General features: G+C 45.2%; 1 protein-coding gene across 3 annotated transcripts in view; it reads left to right on the top strand.

The window, feature by feature from the left end:
- TTYH3 (tweety family member 3) overlaps positions 1–18,694 on the top strand; it is a 70,320-nt gene extending 51,626 nt beyond the window's left edge. Inside the window, exons 9-15 of one of the 3 annotated variants that reach the window (XM_015876783.3) lie at positions 1,167–1,259; positions 1,371–1,463; positions 2,190–2,326; positions 4,303–4,479; positions 5,376–5,451; positions 7,495–7,596; positions 12,933–13,763. In XM_015876783.3, coding sequence (XP_015732269.1) covers positions 1,167–1,259; positions 1,371–1,463; positions 2,190–2,326; positions 4,303–4,479; positions 5,376–5,451; positions 7,495–7,575 — 657 coding nt within the window. In that variant the 3' untranslated portion in view covers positions 7,576–7,596; positions 12,933–13,763. Of the gene's footprint in view, positions 1–1,166; positions 1,260–1,370; positions 1,464–2,189; positions 2,327–4,302; positions 4,480–5,375; positions 5,452–7,494; positions 7,597–12,932 lie in introns of all 3 variants that reach the window. The other 2 variants (XM_015876785.3, XM_015876786.3) reach the window with 2 other exon arrangements.
- The last annotated feature ends 561 nt before the right edge of the window (positions 18,695–19,255 follow it).

Raw genomic sequence — 19,255 nt, 5'->3', positions numbered from 1 at the left:
AGTGTGAGCAGCATGTTACCTTCCTTCCTTCACCACTTCTCAGCATCCTGCTTCTGGCAGGTTAAATGCTTTTGGTGCCAGCAAACAGCAAGTTGCAAGATATTAGCTGCAGGAAATGCTCCACCTGTTGGTAAAGCTTTGGTACCTACATTCCAGCCGTGCACATGATTTAGTGAGCAGTTGTTTTCCACCTTCATCTTTGCCTGTTTGTATGGTCCCCTTCAGAGGGGGCTGTATGTGATGTGGTGAGGGCCATGGCTTTTGTTCATGGTATCTCTGTTTACATGGCACTCTTCTAAGAGCAGCAACGTGGAAGCAGAGCACTCACAATTCATGCCAGAATGGGAACCTGCAGACTTCCTGCTTTGAATCTCTTCTTGCAGTTTCTTTTTGGTTTCAGTGGCAACACTCCACTCCCAAAACGAAGCCACTTGTGTGGGTGGGGGAGTGATTCTCACATACACCTCTTAAATCCCTTGGATGTTCAAGGGTTCGCATCCTGAAGTATAAACGTGAGTCATTATTCTTTTGTGTGGGGGCTGAGGAACAGCTCCTGGGCCCATCCCAAACTTTGCCTTCTGTATCAGAGGCCAGAAGGAACCCACACCACCCACTGTGCAGTAGACACCAGCTGCTTCAGTTTATAATTAGGATTTTTTTCTAAATCTCATCTTCCTCTGTTTTCAAAGATGGGGGGAAGAACACTTTTTAGGCTGTGCACCGATGCCATCAGTTGCATTTCTGGTTGCTTAGTATACTCTCTGATGCGCTGTAGCATGTGAAATTGCCATGGATGCTTTAATGGGGTGTGAAAACTGCACCCCAGTGAAAACAACTTTTAATATTAACATTGATTCTTTCTCAGCCATCTGACTGAGTAGAACAATCCATCTGTATGCTGTGATGAGAATATAAGTGCTTTGTCTCGCCTTTTATACTGCCCTTCTGTTCTGGCACTGGCCACAGCTCTGCATGTATGTTTCTTTGTACTTGCAGGTTAGTGAATGTAGAACTTCACTGGAATTGAATGCATATCAGTTGAGATTTCCTGAAGCTGAACCATTCATATAGGTGGTGCTTCAGTATTTTCTAGCCGGATTTAAGTCCTAACTCCCAGTAGTTCTGCTGGTCCAGGAGTTGCTGAAACACTTGTTTTGTGTTAACAGAAGCTGTCAGGAAGTCACAAAGCTCTGGTGGAAATGCAAGATGATGTTATGGAACTCATGAGATCAGCAAGCAGAGAACATCCCACCTCCAAGGTAATTCCTCAGTTTTGCTCTCCCTGTACTTCCCTTACATGTGTACAAAGCCCAGTCCCAGGTTCTGCAAAACTGCTTCCATGTAATAATCATTTGGTTTGTTGCTTACAGGAGTATCTTGCACGGGTCCAGGAGGTTCTAAATTCAACAGAGATAAACTTGCAGCAACTGACAGCTTTAGTAGACTGTCGGAGTCTGCATTTGGTGAGTACTCAGTAACTGGGCTTGCGTTAAGAAAGCACTAAGTGGGTGTAGAGCCTGTAGAGTTCTGATTATTCTGGAGTTTCAAATCTCTGGTGTGCCAGAATGGTTTGTAACAACTTCACTGATTGACTCCAGCAGGAAGGAGAACGGGATTTTGGATCAAGTTAGCTTTGCATTTTTGTGTTTGAAGATCAGTGTAGAAAACCAGATAACGACTCATTACATCTGCAAGCTACAACTGTAAGGTTAAGGCACCTTAAGCTTGTTTCCATGGCTCATAGCTTATTGCTTTTCCCATGAAATGCCCTATAGCTGCAGTAAAGCACGATCAAACTATTGCCCTAGCCGCATCTCTGGAAGTATAGAAATAGGTAATCCACGCTTGAATTCTTGGGCAATGAGGATGGAGGGAAGGAGCTGAGAGGCTTATTGAAAAATGTGGTGACTTAAGTTGGGTGGATAAGTTTTATCTTGGATTTTTTTCTTTCTTTAATCTCTTACTGCCATGTCAAAATTTGCTTTGGGTATTGAGAGTAGAGGTAAAAGTGAGGGAAGTTATGAACAAACACATGAGGTCTCCAAAATGAAAATTAAAATATGCTCTGGAGATGGAACTGTGAACTCTTAGGCTGTTTCAGAGAACATTATCCAGGGGGAAGGCTTTTGAATTAGAACTCGGTGTTAACTCTCTAGTGACCAAGAAACTCTGCTTATTTCTCTCTCCAGGATTACGTCCAGGCTTTGACGGGCTTTTGCTATGATGGAGTGGAAGGCCTCATCTACCTGGTTCTCTTCTCCTTTGTCACAGCCCTCATGTTCAGTTCCATTGTGTGCAGTGTCCCACACACTTGGCAGCAAAAGAGGTATAGAGAGGGTTTAGAACCTCTGTAGTGTTGTAGAGCTGTTTCCTAATGAAGCCTAGCTTTTGGATTTGTGCCCATTAGCATCTGGAGCACTTTCCCATGTGGTCCCACAAGCGTGAGGCCTTTTTAAGCACAGGTCCAAGGGCAAAAAAAACTGCTGGCGTTTGCTCTGGTTGTGATTAATATTTACGTCTGAACTTTACTGTGCTGGAATACTATGTGCAAAGAGTGCTCAGTACGCTGTAGGACTAGAGTCGAGTCAGAGATGAATGATTATAGCTATAGAGAAAGGCAAATGCTTGAACTATGTGCTTCTCTGTACAGTACCTCTTCTCTTGCATTGCTCTGGCATTTGTTCTAGTATGGGGAGGAGAGCTAGGATGAGCAGCAGCTCACACTTGCCTTTCTTGGCTTTGCTAACGCTATGGCAACTGACTTGCATAGCTAACAGAAACAGAAAATGGTCTTGTCTGCAATAGCATGGGCAGATAAGATGCTTGCACATGGATGGTAATCCAGTATAGCAGAGTTGTTTGGAACTACTAGTTATGATGGCAAGCAGGCTGATTGTAAGCCTTGAGCAAATCTTCCCTCAGCAACTGGCTGCTGTACCACACGCAGCTATTAAAATAGCTCTGGATTTTCTGTTCTTGTAGAAGACTATTAGACTGCGCAGCAAATTCTCCACTGTGGTCCTGAAGCGTGATTTTTGTGGTCTAAGCCTAAGCTCAAGGTTCAAAGTAAAATGGAACATCCAAAACAATAGTAGGAAGCCAGAGCCCGCCAGGCCTGCAGTGCCCAGAGAGAAAGCCTTGGGAAATGTGTCAGAATGCTGCTGCAGAAAATGGCTGGTTTCCTTTGCTCTTCCACATGCAGCTGTAGAGGTGTTTTCAGGAAACGAACGGCAGTCTGTTTGAAGGAGAGAGATTTATGCAGTGTTATCTCTCATGCTGCCCATACCATCAGCCCCAGCAGGTTCTGGCTGCTGTTGTGAACTGAAAGATTCCCTCTTGCATTATCTGGAGCACTGCTTCTTCCTCTGGCTCCCTCAGGGAGGTGGAGGATGTCATACTTTATTGCCTGTAAGAAGCTGTACAGGCTGTGATTCCCTGATTAAATCTTCAGTGCCACCTGGTGGTGCAGAAACTGCAAGTGGTGGTGGGGATGCTCTAGTGATGCCCATGATGTTTATCCCCAGCAGCAGTACGTTTCACTATGTTTCTCTAGCCCTGTCCTGTAACACTAAAATGTACTTCAGATCTTGATAATTCATCCCATTATTAGGGAGATAAAATAATAGTGTGTGTTATCTAGGAGAGACAGAAGAAAAATATGGGAAAGGGAAAAGGAAATCAGCTTGCAAACAGCTCTGCTCTGTATTGAAATTGATTTAAATTCCTGGCTTTTCTGAGGGAAGAAAGGTTCTAGAAACAAATGTTGCTGCTTTATACATGTGGAGACTTGTGAAGTTTTGTTAGAAGCTGAAGCAGATACTGTATAACCATAATGGAAGTTCAGAGTCCTATCCTTAAAAGCCCTTTTGACATTGCTGCAAGGAATAGGACACAGACTGCAGCTCTGAAGGATGCTTTACAGAATGCATGGCAATACATCCGTACTGCACCTTTAACATGGCACTTTGGAAAAAATACATGTATTTTGGGGATGCATGTCCGTTCTTTGGTTATGTGACTGGGCAGCTGAAGAACTGTACTGTCTGCCAAGCCCTGAGAGAAGTCCATAGGGAGACTGCAGGGGATCGTGCAGTCTAAAAGTCCAGATGGTATCTGTGGGAGGTCTGAGTCACAGTGGTGTAGGCTGTGTTTGACGCTGCCACCCTGAGGCATCCCAACTGGGTATAAATGTGGAGGTGTGGAGGATGGCTGGGAGGTTCCTAGGATTGCCATGGTTTCCTGCAAACCCCACGTATGGGGTAATTGTAGGGTTCTAGGAGGAACTTCTTTTCCTTCTTGCAGAAGCTCAGATGATGATGGGGAAGAAGAATCAGCTGCTCAGGGGAGCAGACAGACACACGATAATCTTTACAGAGTGCACATGCCCAGCCTCTATAGCTGTGGGAGTAGTTATGGCAGTGAGACCAGCATTCCAGCAGCAGCACACACAGTCAGCAATGCTCCCGTCACAGAGTACATGTGAGTATCCTGACAAAAAGGCTGAATTGCATCTCATCCAAGTTGCTGCATTCACATTTTGTAGTTGCAGGGCTGGTACTTTCAACTAAGCAGTGGAAGTGATTAAGGATTCTGTATGAAATGTCAAAAGGCATGTTTTCCGATTAGCATCTACTGGGATAGCCTAAAAGTACTGCAGTAGAAAGCGTTTTATTAGGCAGCTTACTCAAAAATAATACAACCTGCTTTGTACTGTGGGATTTAGACATCTGTCCTCAGAAAAGGGAAGCAGTGTTGTCCAGGCTCCTTATTGCACAATGGTTCTGGTCCCTTTGGGGCTCAGCTCTTCAGACAGAGCAGTTTTGCCAGAGGATTTTTCTAAACCTCCTTAGAGACCAAGAGCCATAGCAAGGTCTGCAGGTTCTTTCCTTCCCTGTGTTTGAAGTCAGCTTTGGTATTTATTGCAGTCTGGGGCTGCCTGGTCCAGGTGGGACCTTCAGAGCTTTCTGCAGAAGTGCCAAACCCTGATGGCTCTCTGACTCTCTTTTGGGCTGGCACGTTATTTGTTCTTCCCCTTAGATTTTGTCCTTATTTTATCTGCAGTTCTGCAACTTGGCAGTTCTGACTCTGTAGAGAGGCAGATTTTTCACACAAACCTATTTTTAATTCATTTGATGTGATTCAGTGTGGGCTGTTCCGAGTATGAGTGTAAAGATAGCGTTATTTTCCTTAGCCTGAGCGCTAATTGTGGGACTGAATGAGGGGATCCACCTAGCCTGTAAGAAAAGCTTTGAGGGAGACTGATTTGCTGCAGTAATTCTGGGGGTGCGTGTGCTCTGCCCCATGTCCATGTCAGAGTCCTTCCCTGGAGAAGTGTGGCACATACCCCCATTACCATGTGTGTCTTCCTTTCCTAGGAGCCAGAATGCAAATTTCCAGAACCCCCGTTGCGAGAATACCCCGCTCATTGGCCGGGAGTCCCCACCTCCCTCAGTAAGTCTCTCTTTACTGCTCCTCTCTGCTTCAGCGACTTTGGGGAATACACATTTGCCACCTCTGTATATTCTCAAGGGAGCTGATTGTGCAGTCCGACACAGGATCTGGCCCATAAATCAAAGCAGTAGTAGACGAGCCACGTCTCACCTGCCACGGAGAGCAAAACTTAACTATGCTACTTTTGATGTTGCACATAAAAACATTAAAAACTAAGTCTATTAACATTAGTAATCTTATGGGCCCAGTCCTGCCACCACTGAAATGCATGAGTGTCTTGGTGGGTGACTTCAGCAGGATGATTCACTTGCATGCAGTATTCTTGCTATCTCTGGCACTGCACTGATTCCTTCCGTTTTAAAAGAAGATTGTTAAAGCAGTAAGCTCAGAGTTATTGCTGAACCTCTCTCCTTAATCTGCCCTAAAGAGACAGTGGGATGGAACTTGTATTTTTTTGTTGTTGAGATATTTATTTTTTTTTTTAATCTTTTGTTTTACAACTCTTTTACTTTCTTTAGAAGCTATTTTTGTATTTAATTTCCTGTGGAGAGGGAGTTAAAAAAAGAACCAAAACACGTTCATGGAAGGTTTTGATATCCTGTGAACTTTACTTACACTGGAACTTGGAGAACATGCCATCGCAGTGCTCACTAACTTGGTGGTGTGATTGCAGAGGTTGAGTAGTAGCATGATTAGTAATCAGCCAGCCTTCAAGAATAGGTAAAGAAAACACATTCAGCGGCACATGATTCATATTCATGGGGAGGGGAGGAAGGAGTAGGAGCTGTGTTGGGAAGGGGGACGATCACATTCATGTTTTCACTTCAAAATGACCAGTTCATCTCACCGTAGATGAAGTAGAATAGTGGAAAGGGGATCCTTGACTTGGTAGTTGGCCGGATCTCTTGTAACCTTCTTAGAAATACAAATAGGTGGTTGTTTGTTTTTTTTTCCTGATGCCTGTTGTTCTGAACAGAAGCTCTGGTAGTGTTATCTGCTCTCAGCAATGAGACAGTCCTCAGAAGAGCTGACGTGATGCACGCAGTATGGTGTGGCAAGAGCTTGCTTTACCACTGGCGTTTCCTGCCACTATCCCTCTGGAACTGCCAAGACATATGTTCCTTCTGTGTCTGTAGGCCAAGGTCCTGCCTCCCCTTCCCCTGCTGCTCTTTTGCTTCAGAAAAAAAAAAAGCACACTCCTTTCCGCAGGGGCTTTAGTTGTGCAAGATGTTTCCTGGTTCTTCAGTAACTGTTTGTGTTAATACCCTGAAAGGGGAACCAAGTCCTGGTGCCTTAGGCTGGTTTCTGGGAGGAGATAAAGATGAGATTTTGTTTTTATTTTTGCAGAGGAGCTTGACAGCAGTCTGTGTGGTCTATAGGGAAGTGCAAGAGATGAGGAAGGAGGAGAGTGTATTGCTGCTCCTGTAGACAACAGAGCTGCTGCCTCGGTGAAGCAAGGAATGGGCTGCAGGATAAGCGTGGTTTCTGGGAGGGCATAATGCTAGATGGAGAGAGAGAAAATCTTTTTTACAGTGCTGCAGTAGAGGCAGTCAGCAGAGGGGGGGCACTTCTCTGTATTCACAGCTCTCCATAGTCCATGGTGTGGAGGCAGAAGAACTTGCACAACCTGTTTGTAGCCAGTTATCTGTGGAAGGAGAGAGATAGGAGGATACTAATGCTCATGTCTCTGCCTCTTTCTGGGAGGGAGAAGGGGAGTTCACCATGTAAATAGGGGATATCCAGTGAGTGGACAGAACCGATGCGCTCTGTTTAGCTTTCTTTCTGAGAACAGATGGTGAAAGCTGAGCTGTGATGATCCTGCCGCACTGTTTGTCCGTTACTTTTCCTGGCTTTTTGTTTGTTTGTTTTTTTCCCTCTTCTCATTCCTTCTGTTTTCTCCTTCTTGCCACAGGGCTGTTCCTTTAGGTTTGTAGAGCCCACCTTGTCACTGACACACACCACAGCGTTTCACTTGCTTGCACTGTATTTTTCATGCACGTTGAGGCTGCACTCTCTTTTTCTCTCTTTCTTGCGTCATCACAGTTGTATTTGGCTGCCATGGACAGTAGCAGCCATATGAGCTGGCAGCTTAAGCCCTCGGACAGTGCACGGACATACTGGTAACAGCGCCCGCAAATGGAACAGGTACTGGAAACAAAAAGGTCCTTCTTGCTCAACCCCTTTCTCCACTCCCAACCACTCCTCATCCCTGCACTGTTTATCCCAGGCCAGTGCCTTTTATTTCTTCACATTCCTTTCCTCTGCACCTCCCACCCCATTCCCTCCTGCCAAGGGTTAAAATTACTTAGCTTTGCTCTGGTGCAGACTCAAGCAGCAGATTTAACCTTGGAAAGGCTTCTGGTGCTCGATGTGATGGCTACAGAGGCCCGTGCCTCAACAACAGCTCACCCAAGGCTGCTTTACCTCAGAGTGCACGCTGGAGAGCAGCTTGAACACTTAGTCCTGAACACTCCTTAAATGTGGGATTAATAGTGCACTTTAAATGCAGAATAGAAGTTCTATTCTAACCCATCCCAAGAAGCTGCTTTATAGCAAGAACCAATCTAGTAACTTTTCAGTCAGGACCAGTTCTCTTATTTCAGCTTTTTGACTTCCCTTGATCCCCGCTGCTGCTCTTTTTGTATTGACTGCTCACAGCAGCATGTGCCCCAAACCACAGATGTTTATCTGCCACATGCTTTAAGCTCCTCAGTAGGATTTTCAATTTGTTGAAAGGCTCTGGTCGGTAGTGGTGACCTGTCCTAAAGAGTTGTTTCAGTGCCTGTTAGATCTGTGTGCAGCTTCTCCTTGCATTTAAAGTCAGAAAGGAGTCAGTTTAAAGACAACTTCCCTAAGGCGTAAGCACTAAGATTTATTTCACTCTGTTTCAAAACCTTTTACTGTTTTGTTTGTTCTGTGTATGTCCAAATCATTTCATCCATCTCCCATGGGCTCTGTGAGCAGAGCCCCCTTAGCATCATTTCACTGTCTGAATTCTCAATGTGCTGTTGTTGCTGATGGTCTCCAAGATAGCCAGTGTGTCTTCCCTCACAGTAGTCCATTAGAAAGCCACTTGCATACAGAAGGAGTAGATGGTCTGCATTAGGCCTTGGAGTTTTTAGCTTGGTTAAATAGAGGGTGCAATGAAAGCTCCCAGGCAGCTCACCTGGTGTAAAGGACAGTGTGCTCCCTGCCAAGAGAGCTACAGCCATGCAGTAACTGGAAGATGCTGGTTCCAGTTGGAATAAAGGGGCTATTGCTTTTGGGCTGTGCAGTCAATGACCCCTATCTTTATTCCATTCCCAGAAAGATGTGTCCAAAAATCTGCTATTCCTCCATTCCTGCTGTTCTTGCTGGAACTTCTCTTAGCCTTGCATTGGGTTCCTTTCTGTCATGTTGCTGCTTGGTCTGTGCTCTTGCTGCCTCTTGCTATTCGTTTGCCTGTCTTGTGACGTGCTGGGAAGCGTGCTGTCTGACTTGGATGTCTCAGTGTCCTCTGCCATGGTGCATGAACACAAACCTGTCTTGAAGCATGGTGCTGGAACCTGTGGAAGGGTCTCAACTACCTTCAGTCTCAAGCCTTGTAAAGACTGCTCCTGGGCTCATGGTGGTCTTTCTGCTTCATGCAGGTGGTATTGTAGTGAAGTCAGAAAACTGCTTCTGAGTCTATCCCATGAAATAAAATACTGCCTGGTGGGGGGGAAAATTCTAGGGTCTTTATACTAGGCTTGAATTGTCCCCTGGGCTGAAACATGACTTCAGTCTTTACTGTCTTGTTTCCCTAAGGTCACACACAGAGTTAATGTGGCTGTCTGCAGGGCTAAGAAAAAGCCATTGCATTCTTTCCAAGACTTTAAAAACAAACAGAACCTCTGTCCTTTTTACTTGGTCAACTTAAATCTCTTTGAATTCAGAACCCACTGGCTGGAATTGGCTGTATCCCTCCGTGTTGTACCTCCCATTCATAATGACACCAAACCCTGTGTGTTTACTGTGCTGTAGCTTTTATAAGGTGGATCAACCTTTAAGAACTTGACTCCTGGAACCTTGGTTTTTGTTGGCTTACTAAAATAGCTCTGGCAGGGAATCAAAGTCAGGATAGCCAAAGAGATGTATTTATTTTAACTACAAGTAGTCAATGGTTTTTACTTGGAGTCGTGGTTTCACATGGTAAGTGATCTTTTAGAGCAGCTCTGTTAGCAGTGAAATGCTCACCATCTTGCACAGTTCACAGGACTTGGTAGAATGTATGGTCTCTAAAATTAACCAATTATTATCATGTTTTTGCAATGAATGATTCCTTTGTATGCAAGCTACTTCTGTTAATCACCTCACTCTTATGTGCTCGCTAACCACACCTATGAAAGTTTATGCCCTCAACAAGGCTAAACGTGAATGGTTCTCTTTCTTTCAAGAGATGCAAAATAAACTCTTGTGCAATCAGCTGTGTTTGTTGTAGCTGACTGGTAAGTGCCTGGGAGGTGTGCTGTGTTGGCAAACACAAGCCACCTGGAGGAACAGCAGCAAGAAGTTTGTTAGGCCCTTTGCTTGGGGTAGCTAACAGTGTGGAGAAGGCACTGACCTCCTTGCTGTGTTTAAAAGGGTACAAGAAGGCATATAGGCACCTGGGTGCTGAGAGTACTAGAAGAATCAATGCATTGTGCATGTTCTTTGTCCTTTATGCAAGCTAGTCTTTAAAGGAAACTCAATGCAACTGCGTGCATGATGGCTGTGTCAGGCAGTGTATCCTGGTCACCTGAGAGCAGGAAGCAAGACTTCATAGCTCCAAACTGTGCTCAGGCTTAGAAGTCTTCAGATCCTCTTTTAAAAAGAAGCTAATGTCTAAGTTATTTTAATAGCAAATAGTATATTTTGGTTTCATATCCATATGACTGGTGAGTTTCTGCTGATACATCTCCATCTGTTGGCCTGTCCAGATGTTGGGATCTGTGTATTCCGCAGCATCTTTCCATTGCTTCACAGCAAAGGAGGCACTAAAATGCTTAGATAAGAGACTGCTGCTGACAGCATGTGGAGCAAAGCATTCATGCAGAGAGTCTAATGTGGTTACTGAATATTTGGTGCATGCTTGTGGAGCTGTGCTGGTTATAAGAGGAGTGCGGAAGTTCTATTTCTGTTTCCAATTTTCAACCCGACTTTTCATGACCATTGGAGATATCCTTAACAGAAGGAGTAACCGGTTCAAACTGTAATAGGAAAAGGTTCAAAGGGACAAAAATCCTGAGTTAAGGAGAGAACAACAGCCCTAACTCTGACTATTGAGTCTTGGTTTGTTTCTTGTGGTGGATTGCAGGTAGGTTTGAATGTAAAAATGCATTCTGCTTGACTGTCCGAATCTCGTGATCCTGATGGCTTTGTTTCAGTGACACTTGGGCTGCTGTGGGCTTTTTTTTTTTCCCTGGGTGAGGAAGGAGCAAATTCTTTCCTACTTCTCTTTCCACAATGACTACATTGCAATAACGTGGTTCATCAAGAGGTCCATCTTGATTGTTAACATTCTAAAGAAAGTTGATGCTGCAAGCTGTGCTCTGAATCAATAGGATTTCCGTGATCCTAGGAGATTATTTTTCCAAATACATCTTGCAAAACCTTAACAGCTGTGAATTTTCTGTTCATACTCATCTCCTACCATGCTTTGCGTATGGAATATGAATGGAAAATGAGCAATCAGGTGCATTTTTGCCTTCTAAAATGCTCTTCTTAGCATGATGCTTGGCTGGAAGTTTCGACATTACACTGTCTGAATGTGTCCTGCTTATCCTATGAGAAAGTTATTTGACTTCTAAGCCTCTTTGAGCCCTCTGAGTTAGTCTCGTGTATTAATAATGCCCTAAACTTCATTTCTGAAACAGTAATCATATTTCTTAGACTGTGTGGAATATAGTCCTTAAACTGGCTCAGCTTGGCGTATTCTACCTTTTCTTTCTCTCTGGCAAAAAAAAAATCCCAACAATCTTGAAAAGAGGAAGAACATGTATACCCTTTGTCTTCTAAATATAGATGCTGTTTCTAGGCCAGAGTTTTATATAAAGATCCATGTTCTGCAGAAAGTTTTCCAATTATGGAAGATAGTAAAAGATAAGTGTGCAAATAAGCCACAGGTATCTTCATCTTCTGCCAATGGGGTCAGCCCTGCTGAAGGAGCAGTATCTATCTTCTATTGTATAGAGGTTCAGCCCGGTTTGGTCTGTGAAGGAAACCTGAAAATGCTGTTAATTCTCTGAAACCTCCTTTGAATAGCCAGGCTTTTGAAAGCCTGAGGATGCCTCATAATGTTCTTTCCTAGCGGGCAAGATAAATCATAGCTCCTGGTGTGGAACTGCCTTCCAGTTGTCTCTTTGCCAGCTTAACTGGCTATTTTATGTGGTACAGTTTTAAAGGTGATAATAAGTCAGTGTGCTGAAGAGCACTCTTGGGAAGTAAGATGTGGATGTTACAGAATTATTCAAGCTCCTGCTGGTATTAAAAAGAGGAAAAAGCACCTGTCCTCATTGCTTGGTTTGGAGTATCGTGGCAACTGAATCCCAGAAGCATTAACATGGCCACAATCGAAGCACTGAACACACTGACACAAAGAGGAAGAGTCTCTTGTTCTTACTGCAGTGTGTTTGCACGCTTTTCTATTCAGTATCCAAAGCTGGATAGGATGTTATCTCGGTAGCATCTGGGAACTGTTTGATATTACCTTGCTTTGAATAAAAAGTGATAAAACAACCCCCAAACCAAAGGCACCTCACACCTCTGTGAGCTTCTTTTCTCACCCCCAAGCTGGAGTCTTGTCTACCAGTGAGTGGATCCCATGATCCCATGCCATGGTGGATAATTAACCACCTGATAACTATTAAATAGCTAATATCTTGTTGGATGGCAGCCTGTTTCCAGTCTGGTGGTGTCTGTTCTTTCTCAGGCATAAATTGTTCACAGGGATTCACTCTTCCCCTCTTTCCTTTCAAAGTGTCCATTTGTGGTGCATGCAATCTTCTGATGACCTCATTGCAGAGAGATGCAATGAACTTTACACCCATTTTCTTTTCAACCTCCTTTTTCTGGCATGGTTGAAAGAGGCAACGTGACTAAAAGAGGATGAAGGAGTGAGGAAGGTTTTTACATCTGTATCATTTCCATTTCCCTTTCTTCTTCCAAGTGAAATATGGCACATTTTGACTCAATGACCATAAGACTTCACTCTCTATGGAGAGCTTGGATAAATCATTAGCCCACGTGCACTGACCTGGCCAGCATCCTCACAGCAGGGCTATACCAGTATATTGCTCTACCTACACAGTGACTTGTGAGACTTTGCTTGTCAGACCAAGCCAGCAGCTCCTTGATATGCAGCAAACACTGCCTATGTTATGCTGGGAAGTGATTGCAATCTGTTGTTCCATTCTAATGTTATTCATTCTGACTTCTCTGTTCTGTTTGTTTGTTTGTTGTTTTCCTGTCTTGTTTTCCTCCAGTACACCTCCAGCATGAGAGCCAAATACCTCGCCACCAACCAACCTCGTCCAGATGCTGGCAGTGTGCATTAAGATGCAAAAGCAAAAAAAAAAACAAAACAAAAAGAAAAAAGAAAAAAAAAAAGAAAAACAGCAACACAATAAAAACCAACAAAAAAGAACAACAGCAACAAGAACCCACATGTGCAGTCAGACAAAACAATGTGCCAACTGCTGTGCCCCTGTGCTGTCCTCGTAGAATGATCCTGCTCTTCTGCCCGAACTCCAGTGCAGCAGCTCCTGTTTCTCCAGCTCAGAACGCCCCTCTAATCTCGTACCTGCCCACTGGAGTGGAAGCCCCTTGTGCATTCAATCCTTCACTTTGTTGCACCTGATGTACAAGAGAGAGCAAGTGCGTGCAGGCAAAGCAGCTCTGAGAGATGACTGGACTCTACCTGCCTGGGGCCAGCTTTGTTGGAGTAACCTGGTAGAAAGCATTGGTGAATATCTTCTGCCCGCAGTTTTTCTCCTTTGGTTCCCCAGAGGGATGTGGTGAAAGATGGTGGTAGATCTGCTATGGGATCAGCAGAGCTGCTCAGTCTGTCAAATGCTGAAGAAACAGAGGCTCAATGTCTGCAACAGCGTACAACCAGGGGAAGCTGAGTTGATGTGCAACATGGCATTGTGGTGGGCAACATGCCTTGCATGGGGGAAGGGAAACCCAGCCTCTTGCTGTCACTGCTTATCCACTGTAATTTGGGAGCCTGTGGTTCTATTCTAGGGAAAAAACCCACTCCACTACCCTGATAACTTCGTTTTTAAACCACTAAGAGAATGCCTTTTTCTTTCCCACTGTAGCTAGCATGTGAATTCTCAAGGAGGAGCAGAGGATCCCAGCACCATTTAACTACCCTGTCCATTGCTCCGAACCTGACCTCTCTGCTCCATCAGGGAAGCCCAGGTACTTGCAGATGGCATTCTGCAGCAGGGTGCTGCCTTTATCAGGCTGACACAGATCAAACAGGAGCCAACCACCACCCACTTGGTGCCAAACTTTTCCAGGAAAAGACTTTGTGGTGGGGATTTTTGCACTTAAGAGTTTCAGCTCTCTGGTGCTAAGTCTTATGGGACAGTCAGCTTGTGAAAACAAGAGGGGCTACAAGCACCGATGGATCTGTAGTAAATGCAAGCTCTCCCTGCAGGAGTGACCTGTGAACTCTGCTGGATTTTCTTCTCATTTCCTTTTTTTATCACCATTTACAGCACAGGGTTGCTGAACTGGCACCGAAGGAAGTTTTTTGGAGCCACAATCCTAACAAACTCACAAGATCATCAGTATATCCTCTGTGCTTCAGAATCAGAAGCCCCAATGCCATCTGGACAACGTCGTGACTGTCAGAACATGTTTTTATTCTCCTTGTTTTTGTTTTTCAAGGCACATTGCTAACCACTATCTGACTGTATTTAGGCACATGTAGGCATTTTTCTAGCTATGAGGCAGAACAAAGCTTGCAAAGGGGCAGCTGGGTGCCTGCAAAGGGCAACATCCTCCACTGGTGCTGTACTTCCCACTGAAGGGCAGTGCTCCAACAGGCACTGGTAGCTTCCTACTGGAAGAGGAGTCTGCCTCATGAGGGGCTGGTAGTAGTGTAGAGTAACAGCCTTCCAGTAGGGAAACTATGATGTTCCTTTGTGGTTTCTTTTGTTTGTTTTACCTCTGAGCAGGGGCATCTCAGCGTAGCTGCTGAGCGTGGCATTAAGTAACGGGCAGAAGAAACAGAGTGGGAAATATCCCTCAAACTGGAGCTGAGCCATTGGCAGAGGCAGTTAATGTTCACCTCCGTGACGTTCAGACTCAGGGTCTGTTGATCCCACGTTTGCTGTACGAGGCGCAAAATCTACCGATCTGCCTTTCCTCAAGTCAGTTGCCTTCTTGCAGTGAGGTAAGAATTGCTCCTCGCAGGTAGCTGAGATGATGGCGTTTGCTGTGAAAGGGGACCAGCTGTGTGGGAAGCAAGCTTTGTGCTCCTCACCAAAAGATAAACCACTAACAGACTGAAAAAGATACAGGCCAGCTTTTACCTTTCAACGGGATGAGAAAGAAAGGGAAGAAGAGGCATCACAGGATGAGATTTGGGAGTAAGCTTCACTATAAATCTCTGGAAGCAGGATTTTCTTGCTCAGGACTGAGTAGGCCTTTCAGACACTCTTGATGGGCTTCACATGGGCTTCTCACTGAAACATACCTCGGTGTTATCAAATAACAAGGGCAGGGAGAGTGCTGCAGGGTATATGGAGGGACACTGTGGCTCGGGAGCACCAGATTTTCCACCCTGTCCTAAAACCTACCAGTAAACACAGGAGTAGAGTATGCAGTATGGTTAACTTGCAGGGTCCAAAGTGTGGAATTGCTATCCAGGGGCAGCAGAACCTTCCCCTTGGTTTGAAGAAAGAAGCAAAACCCAAACAATCTTAAGGCCAAACTGCAAGGGTGTCCAGGTTGCTACTTAGGTTATCATTTTTAGGGGGGCTACCCTAAATCTGTGGCCTGATCCTACTCCCTGGAGGCAAGTGTTCTGGAAGCTGGAGGTTGTGGGGAGTCCTGTGAAGGCAAGTGCTTCTGTATATTGCCTCTGCTGTGTACAGAATGCATCTGGAGTGTGTGTGACTGCACTTTAGGAAGGGCTGCATCTGAGTTGGCACAGTGGCACTGCCTGCTGCAGCAAGGGGCATGGGGAAGCCTGTGCCTCTTGTTTGCAGCATCTAATGCAGCAGCCACCTTGACTTGCTTCTTTCCAAGGTTCGGCATAGCCACCCTTACCACCCAGAACAACTCCTGATGACGCTTGGGGCTTGCAGCAAGGCACAGATGTGGAGATATGTGCTCTCTGACTTCAAAATATAACTGGAAAGAATGTTTTGGAGATGACATTTTGCTCTCCGGAGGCCAGCATAACATGACTGCAGTGTGAGCTGTGTACTTTTGTCCAGCCAGCACTTCCTTTACTTGACATGGATATTGCACTTTTGTAAAGCATCCTGGAACTCTGCTGCCCTGCTGCATGCTGTGCAGAGCGCTGGATAGGAAACACAGACAAAATGGTTTGGTTTTCTTTTAGTATTTTTATTACTTTTTTTTCCTTTTTTTTTTTTTTTTTTTCCTTTTTTTTTTTACTGGAACCTTGAGCAACAGCATGGCATTTCTGCAGGCTGGTCTGAGTAGATCTGCTGAAGAACAGATGGCCTTTGCCTATTCTTATGGCTGCGACGCAATCAGTCTCATCCATATGGTCACATTTTGTCTGAGGAGGGGACTCTCAGAAGCCAAGATCTCCCAGACTCTGTGCCTCCCTCTCGAGTGAACAGCAGGTGCTATGTGGCAAAGACTCATCTGTTCTAGATGGCATTCATGGTTGAGGGAGTCCAAACTCTTCAAGCTGTAGGAGGGAAAGCTGTAGAGATTTCTCTCTCTTCCACTGCGTGTCTTTGTTCTTAATGTGACAAAATGCCAAGGCCACATCGCTCGGTGTGTCCCAGCTGACCTTATCAGAACATTTATCTTGTTACTGGTTGCTGACAAAGGGGTCCAGAATTCAGGGGAGCTGAGATTGGCCTCTGGACACCTCACTGACTGCGGAAGGAGGGAGGCTCGTCCAGCTGGAGGCAACTGCATCACTGAAGGCACTTCATGTTACTTTTTCAGAAGCACAAATGTGGTCATTGGCTTGTCTGGTTGGCTTGGTTTATTTCCACTGCATCATCATGTGTGAATGACTTTTTCTTTTGAAACTGAGAACTCTTCCAAGCACACGAACATCTCCACAATGTGAAATGTAAATAGCATGTTGGACTCTCGTGTCCAGTGTTCAAGACTGCATTGTAATTGTAAAGGAAATCGAATCAAGACTTGGCTGTGAATTTCTTGTGCTGTCTTGGGAATATAACTGTAGTGTTTGTATCCTGTATGTATTATTAAACTGAGTTCATTTTATGTGCTGATAAAAGGGTTCAAGCTAAGGTTTTTAGCGTGCATCCATGTATCCAAATGTGAAGGATGGAGTGCTCCCTTCCCCTCCTGTCCTTTTTCAGTTTTCTCCATTTGATAGCTGTTAATTTTCCGTGTACGGTCATCTCAGCCAAGATGCAAAGATGTTCATGTGAGTGCTTTGAGGAGGACGCAGTGCATGAGGATTTCAATGATTCCCAAGTCAGGATTTCCATAGCTGTTCCCTAAAAATCTGTTGTGTTCACATGAAAAGTTTGGCTTTTCTGAGAGTAAATGCTTTCTCAGGGGGCTGCTTGGCCATTGCTCATGAGAACTCTGGGTGCTGCCAGGTGTTAGCAGGCAGGAGTGAGTGCATACCTATATGAGCAAGGTACAGATACCCCATGTGGATAAATCCATGTTTAACTTCTGGTCCTCTCATTTCCTTGTAGCAGAACCAGAAATCACGTGCTGAGCCCTCTGAAGAGTAAGGAAGCGTTGTGGTTTGTTGAATGTAGCCACCCTGCCTGATGTAGGCTTGGGTTAGGTGGGTTTCTCCTTAAGTGAGTAGGGGTCTTTGCAGCACTTCCTACACAGGGGGCAAGGAGAAGCCAACGTTTTCTCCCCAGTACCAGTCAGTGTAACCCACTGAACATCTTGGGCTGGGAGCGGAAAAGCCCTCTGGCAGATTTTGATAGTAGTTCTTACACCTTGAGAGATGGGACCTGGCAGGGCTGAGGTCTGTCCTGTAACCAGGTGGGTTCTGTTATCACCAACAACTGCTCTCCTTTTCCAGAAGTGATGGGGGTTTGAGCTGCAGGTGGCTTCTCCACTCCTTCCAGAAGTGTCAGCTGTGTTGGTGGCAGTGCCTGGATGGCTAATGAGCAGTCTGTGCTTTGGGGGAAACAGTGTGATCCCAGGCTGAGCCCCGTGGTGAGCAATGCCCAAGAGAAGGGCTGTCACGGAGCCTGGAGCTCCCTGGTGCTCACCCCGCCCCAAAGCAGAACATAAGGGCCATGCAACCAGAACGTTCCAAACACTCCTTTCCAGAAGAGGAGAACTGTAGCACGAAGCTCTTAGGTGCTCCGCGTATTTGATACCACATCGCTCCTCGCTATGCAATTCCAAACTCCTTCCTTCCTCTTCCTCCTCCAATCTCACACAGAGACTTCGCCAGCAGCCTCTGTCCCGGGGGGGCCCTGGGCTCCCCATACAGCTTCATTCCATTTGTTGTCCTCCACATCGGGTCCGGGTGCTCCGCTGCTGCATCGCGTGCCTCAGGTCCCTCAGTATGGGCAGCCCCACGAGTCGTAGTCGCATCATTCAGAGGGCAGTTCTTTTCTTGGACACTGTGCACAGAAACCTAAAGATGAACACGTTCCTGGCCTTTTTGTAACTCTTCTGGTTTTTTTTTTTCTTCTTAACCATAATGGTTGTATATCACACCACTTTATATACATATATAATATATAAATATATATAATTTGTTTTTCTTTTGTTTTTAACTTTGGACCTGCTAGTTTCTTTGGAGTGTTCCTGCACTTACCCAAAATGTTTTTAAATTGTGAGGGTTAAAGAGGATTGAGCCCATTTTTTTGTATCTTTACTTTTAATTCTGTAGTTCTATTGATTGTAATGTAGCTATTTTTTACTGTAACTTTTCGGTTTGCAAATACTAAAATGAAACAAAAAAAAAAAAAAGAAAAGAAAAAAAAAAGAAAAAAAAACCTTAAATGTAATTTCTGTGGTTTCTATTCAGCTTGGGTTTCATGTTTTAAAAATAAACGATATAAAACCACCTCTCCTACTTATTGATTCACACTGCACATAAACCTGCCTGGGTTGTTGGTACCTCTCCTGCTTTGTGGTGTCTCCATGGGCTGAGGGCAGCAGCAGAGCTGTGAGATCGCTGGTAGAGGGGGAATGAGAAGTGCCATGTAGGATGGCTGCCACCTCACCGGGAGCTGATGCCCCCCAGATGTCCCTGCTGGGGTGGGCTGGCATCCTTCAGTGAGACTTTAACTCTGTTAATGCAGTATTTATTGATGTGCTGTGTGAGCTGTGAGGCCACTGGTGAGGTGCAGAAAGGGGCTTTTTGCTGCCCCTTCACCCTGAGGTGAATCAACCAGAAACCAGTTGTTCTCCCTTAGTTAATAATTGACAGATTCGCCTCTCCCCTCCCCTAAAAGAAGCACCTGTATCTCCCATCCCCTGCCCTGTGCTGATTAAACCAGGCTGGGTGCAGCCACGGGCAGCTGATGGCAGGAGGGAAAATGAAGCCCCCAGCTGTCAGCAGGTGAATGTTTTACCAGGTGGTGACCCTCCAAGGGATGGGAGCAGCCCGTGCCCTTTCCCAGTG

This window comes from Coturnix japonica, chromosome 13 (assembly GCF_054131305.1).
Source record: "Coturnix japonica strain WE chromosome 13, WE-NBRP24, whole genome shotgun sequence".
Classification (NCBI taxonomy): Eukaryota; Metazoa; Chordata; class Aves; order Galliformes; family Phasianidae; genus Coturnix; species Coturnix japonica.
The sequence above is the reverse complement of the archived record's forward strand: the minus strand, read 5'-3'. Positions and strand labels throughout refer to the sequence as shown.